We start from the raw sequence: 5,949 nt of genomic DNA, 5'->3' as shown, positions 1-5,949 counted from the left end.
TGCGTTCGGTGTAGAATGCCATGTGCTCGGAAAATAGACTCGTACTGACCTTACGGATCTCCAAGTTCAATTACTCAACGGCACCGAATGAAAACAATAATCTCGGAAGAGTTTTGCAATATTATCAGTACTTTATTGTTAATAGATTATCAAACGAAAAACTATTAAGTACCGTAGATTATACAAGTTTAAAATGAACATTATATCTTATATAGAGATTAGAAAAGGGAATAGCTTGTTGCTAATTCTATCTGTTATATCAAATAATGCACATACACTTATGTATCTACAATTAGCTATGCTCATAGTAATAAAATTATCTCTTAGTTTTCAGCGTTGATATGAATCGTCCATGAATCGAAATCATCTGATAGTCATTTCGTTTTTTATATAGTACTTACAATGAAAAATAACTAATCCGACATAATAAATAGACATTTGATGCTGACGGATGATTGATTGAAGACGATTTTGTACTTTACTAAAAAAAAAAACGTCCGCAAATGTGACATGAGTAATCAAAAGAAGTTTGCAGAAGTATGACAAACCGACAGTCCGGTAGTTTTCTAAAACCCTGTTTTTGCTTCCTTAGTCATAATACATAAAGATATCTCAAAAATGTACAAGAGTAATTTTTTGAACAAAACCAATATTTTTCTCGACGCTAGACTGATCAAAAATAAAAGTCATAAACTTTTCCGCACATCCGATATGCAAAACCGGGAACAAATTCTTATACGCAGGTCATAAATATTATAGTTTCTTGGTTAATAAATTAAAACGTCAAGGTAATCAGAAAATGAAAGGTAAAGTGCCTGGAGCGGGGGCGAGGCGTGAGGTCGACGTTGTTTTTGGACTCCGGGATGCTGAGCGCGGGGTGGACGGCAATTTATTCGGCGAAGCTCTGCGCAGTGTACCGAGAGTCTTTACGTGTTTCCTAGTAGGCTTCATTGGGGTTTTAATTCGAGTAGAAGTACTCGCTTGAAGATTTGAACTTTTTAGTACTGTTCGCGGCAAAATCGAGCTACGCAGCTCTTCTTTGTCCATTAGATGGTCCTGAAATTCATCGTATCCCGACATGCTCGTGCCCGAAGTGGAAGGTGTTTGACTAATCGCACGATTTTCGTTATCCTTAAGGACGCTCTTATCTCCGCGAGGGAATATTCTCCTTGAAACCTGAAAATTAGGAACATGTACAATGTTTAAAATGCTGGAATATTTCTATTTTACCAAGTTGAAAACGCAGAGATGCACGTTTCTTTGCAGATGCAAACTGTATAAAATAAATCTCTCTCACCCTTCCGCGTTTAATTTTTGATGCACTGACTGTCTTTTTGTTTGAATCGCTACTTCGATAACCTCTTTTTCGGGAGGGATTGAAAGGTGTTAGATCACCCTGCTGTTTCCTCTGTGTAGAATTCGCAGGAGATGGACGCCGTATACTCATGGCTGACGGTGTGCGTTTGGAAACGCTCAAAGGTGTTTTTTTTATAGTTGTAGGGTGGTCTCTTGCCTGCTTCTGTGTATTTTATGCCCAGGACATTTACGTAAATAAGTAATAACGACGACTTTGATTAATGAAAACGAATGTACTTAAGAAAAGTTTTTCATCTGTATTATACTACAATTGCTTTTTTAAACGAATGACGGGTATATACTAGCTTACTTACTCTAGCTATACTCATAGTTTGTTTAGCTGCGATGTATTCTGCCCAAGATCTTTTCAATGCTTCGGCCAATGGTACTCCGTGTGTGGTAAACGGTTTCCCGTTCTTCGACTGGTAATCTTCAAGCAAACCTTCCAATTCTTTCTCTATCTTGGGTAGTTTCTGAACGCATAAAAATTGAATTGTAAATCCGACTGAACACTGCTTTAATTCATTAAAATATGATTCTGTAAGATTATCATCACAGGTAGATGATATTATTGCAAAGTTTGTCACAAGTATGAAAACAGTATGAACAAAGAATGACAAATTCTCGGCTTTGTTCAAATTAATGCAAAATTATCAGTACAAAGCATTGTCTTCGGAAAGGATATTTAATTTATCAAATTTACTTCTTGTATAAATACCTTTTGAATGACTTTACGCTCTTTTTCTTCTGCAAGCAGCTGACCACCTCGATTCTGATAACGATTCGGATCATTTGCACGCTGTTCCAAATTAGCAATTTGCTGCCACATGTTATCTCGTTCCTCAAGAAGTTCAAATATTACTCTACAAAAAAAACCATTACTTATTAAGGGCAGATCGTTTTCGTATATGGCGAATAGTACAAAAATTGAGAAAAACAATACCTGTTATCTTCGTAGTATTTGCGTAACGTCTCAGCCTCAATTTCATGAAGGATAAGTAGGTCCTCCGTAAAAGTTTGATATGTAAAGGGTTTGAAAGCTCGACGTTCCTCGTCGCCAATTTGACATTGATCCCACAATGCTTCGATTTGGCAGCGCAGTTTTACTACATACTCTGCAATATTCTCACTTCGCTTCTGTTTGCATCTTTTGATTTCGTCGTCAAACTGAAAGTTCACCAAAAATTGGCTAGACACGATACTTGACAACACGTAACAGTTAAGTGATACTGATTAAAATCTGAAAGAAAAACTCACAGCTTTTAGGGTAATGACAGTATATCCTTTATTTCTATCCAGAAATTCTTGACATTTTTCAGACGGCTCCTCCAGATATTTCCACAAATCTTGTAGTTGCTCTCGTTTTTCCTCTGCTTCTTGCTTCGCATTTATGAGCATTTTCTTCAAATTATCATGAAATTCTCTTAATTTCGTCATATTGACGGTGGTGTACACAAAATTTTCCCCATTGTAAACTTGGCTTTCAAAGCCACTCTCAGGTGTAAGACGCAGTTCATCCATTATATCGATTATACCGTTTTGGGCATCTTTGAATGTTCCTTCCAAGCGCGTCTACAATTAAACGACAAGAAGTAAAGAAAATCAAAAAAATTAGTTGTTCAAATCAAACGATTATAGAACAATTCAAAAACAAATATTACTGAAATAACTGCGACTAAAATATCATATCCAGTATTCACCTTTTCAGCTTCAATTCTGTCCAAATATAATTTGAAACTCTTCAATTCAGTTTCACTTGGTATTTCTGTCACCATTCCAATAGGTTCAGACCCAAGAACCTTGCAAATATCTAGTTCCTGAAAATGAGTTATTAACAATATCATAAATTATTTACATTAAATGGACATTTATCCAACACTTTAAGACCCAATCATCAGCAGGTAAATGACGGATTTTTAATTTTTTATTGTGAATTTCGACTACAAAAAACCTTTTTTAGAAGCTCCTTGGTAGAGTTCAACCTCTGTTGTTTGACTGACCGTAACCTTTGTAGATGATGTTGAATCTTTGTTCTTATGTCATATAGTGATAAGTTTTCGTATCCATCAACTCTGACTTCAATTTGTAGATCCTACAATATGGTAGATGTTAAAATGGCAAAAACTAGTCAATATGACTATGCATTTTTTTACAGAATTGAGGAGAATCAGTAAAGTTTGAAGGTAAATGGTAATTCAAATTGGGTATAATTAAATGACTGTAGTTGATATATAACTATTGTTAATAAAACGAATGATAAAACTGCAACAAAACGAAAACAAATGTATAATACTGAATAATTGAACCTTTTTAAGGCTAACTGCCTCACTCATCAGCCGGTCCACTTCCTGCGCCAGCGATGATCTTCTTTCTTCCATTTCACCAAGCATGGCACTTTTCAGATCCTGTTGTATGATCCACCCGTTAAAAATTAGCACTAATACTTAAAACTATACTTTGGCTCGCATTCGAGTACTTTTTTTTACCTGCATACATAAATAACCGAAAACACAGGTAATATCAAACATCATTTTAAATGTAAGTTATCAATAAAGTGACAATATTTCAGGGCGGTGGATAGTAGACACGTTAAATGTAAAGTATTACCTCAACATGTTCGAAGACCTGCTTCAAGTAAATTTCCTTAGTTTCAAGAGGAGAACCCATCTCATCCCAAATATTTGTGACCTTAGCCATAAAATCCCTAATTGATTCAGAGATCTTTTGTGCCACTGGCTCCCTAAAAATATAAGTTGTACCTCAATGTTGTGGTAAAAAATAATCAACGACACATGAAATATCATCAACTACTTGTTGTTTGAAAAACGATTGAACCCAAAGATAGGATCAAAACTTGGCTATATCAGAGGCAGGATTAATCAAGAAGATTGACTACAAAATTGCAGAAGATTTTAATATGGATGCTTTGCAAATGGATCGGTGAAAAATAAAATTTCAATTCCTTGACAGTGGTGTGATAAGAAAGTTTCATTGCTCAAGTTCAGATCTCTATGAAGAAAGCCACTCCATTTTTTAAATTCAAACTTCTTTCAGTGCGGATAATTTGCTTATAGTCTGCTCATTCACTTTTTGTATTATCAAAAATGCACCCCCCCAAATTTATGAAAGTAGAGCTTACCCAGGATTCATAAGACCGATATTCGCTTTCCTTAGTTTTAATTTTATTATGTATTGCAAGAAAACATCCTGCTTGACCAAAATGGCAACTATAGTAGAGAGTACATTTTAAAATGATAGACAATCCCAAAGAAGTGACGAGCAGTAATATTTTTCGGTGAAACATGTTTCTAGTGACATTATGCAAACCAACTGATCTAAATTAGTTAAATTTCATTTACTGGAAGGTCTGGTACATTTCTAACATTCAGCAATCAGTCTGAACCACAATGATTACCCAAATTGATTGACTTATATTTTACTTTTGTACGAAATACCTTCGTTTGTAATAAAAAGGTTTCAAATGAGTTTACTTTTCAATTGTGTGTTCTTTTTCCACATTTCCAAGCAACACCCTAACTAATATTTTGGCAAACCGGAGCTGTTTCACCTTAATTTCACCTTGGTTCGTCAAATACAATTACCATATACGGTGGAAGAATTATCATGCTACCATATGAGAATCAAAACAAACTACAAAAGATAAGTTGGTCTTGAATCATACATTCCAACTAATCCCGTAATTATGATTTTGTTTTTATTGTGGCGTCGCGGCATACACCTGTAGCCTCTGCAAACATTTATCGGCAAAGGGCCGTGACGAGATCCCTTAAGGATGCATAACATTAAGAACATGATAAACTGATAAATATTTTAATCAAAATTAATTAAATCAACGAAATATTTTCTCGTATCAATTTCGTATTGTTTTTACGAGAGTCAATCCAGCCATCGCACAGTCAAGTCTAGCGTCCAAACTCCTTGAAATTGTCTAAACTTTGATGCAGCGGTCTCGGAACTTTTTTAGGCGCAAGGACGTATTCCCGAAATGTTTGTCATGAGGGTTGAATCTTAATTAATGCATTGAATGATTTAAAAAGTTCTAAAAACGTCTGAACGACACATTTTGTCCGTATTAAAGCTGGCTGGTAAAGGCGACAACGAACTTTACTCACCAAAGTGGAGAATCTTCCATTTTTTCTGATCTTGATCAGAAGAATAAAATTAAAACAATATTATTAAGTAATAGAATATATCTTTTAAAATAACTGTCAACAGTATAAAATATCGAATAATTCCTTTAACATTTATATATTAACGCGATCCGTTGAAGCAGTGAGCCCACATTTCACCGTTACTACTGGCAGTCAACGCTGCTGGTTACCAAAGCTGCTCTGCATGGCGTACATGGAAACGTATTTCTTTTGAATTTACCTAAAACTTCTCGATTGGTTAACTTCCGAGCCTTCCCGAAGTAATCATTTTTCGTCATGCGTTCCTGAAACCTTCGTCTCTCGATCTGTCGTGGAATAACTAGCAACTAAAGCACGATGAATAGCTGATTCCGTCTGTTAATTTACCACCAGATGCCGCTAGTATGGGCTCTTCCTTGTGGGGTGCTTTCACACAGTATCA

At 35.5% G+C, this 5,949-nt stretch overlaps 1 protein-coding gene across 3 annotated transcripts; it reads right to left on the bottom strand.

The window, feature by feature from the left end:
• Positions 1-736: 736 nt before the first annotated feature.
• LOC107218540 (protein regulator of cytokinesis 1) lies at positions 737-5,772 on the bottom strand. 3 transcript variants are annotated; one of them, XM_046738821.1, is made up of 11 exons: positions 5,749-5,772; positions 3,964-4,096; positions 3,663-3,761; positions 3,308-3,448; positions 3,057-3,173; positions 2,614-2,928; positions 2,300-2,523; positions 2,075-2,219; positions 1,671-1,829; positions 1,298-1,519; positions 737-1,176 (listed from the first exon to the last, which is right to left on the bottom strand). In XM_046738821.1, the coding sequence occupies exons 2-11, from the start codon at positions 4,051-4,053 to the stop codon at positions 793-795; spliced, it is 1,896 nt and encodes a 631-aa protein (XP_046594777.1). In that variant the 5' UTR covers positions 4,054-4,096; positions 5,749-5,772; the 3' UTR covers positions 737-792. The 3 variants fall into 3 exon arrangements, with proteins under 3 accessions (XP_046594777.1, XP_015511928.1, XP_046594780.1); XM_015656442.2 differs by lacking the exon at positions 5,749-5,772 and adding an exon at positions 5,490-5,725; XM_046738824.1 differs by lacking the exon at positions 5,749-5,772 and having other exon boundaries at positions 3,663-3,842; positions 3,964-4,087.
• Between the last annotated feature and the right edge of the window lie 177 nt (positions 5,773-5,949).

The sequence above is a fragment of the Neodiprion lecontei genome, chromosome 1 (genome assembly GCF_021901455.1).
Source record: "Neodiprion lecontei isolate iyNeoLeco1 chromosome 1, iyNeoLeco1.1, whole genome shotgun sequence".
Classification (NCBI taxonomy): Eukaryota; Metazoa; Arthropoda; class Insecta; order Hymenoptera; family Diprionidae; genus Neodiprion; species Neodiprion lecontei.
The sequence above is the reverse complement of the archived record's forward strand: the minus strand, read 5'-3'. Positions and strand labels throughout refer to the sequence as shown.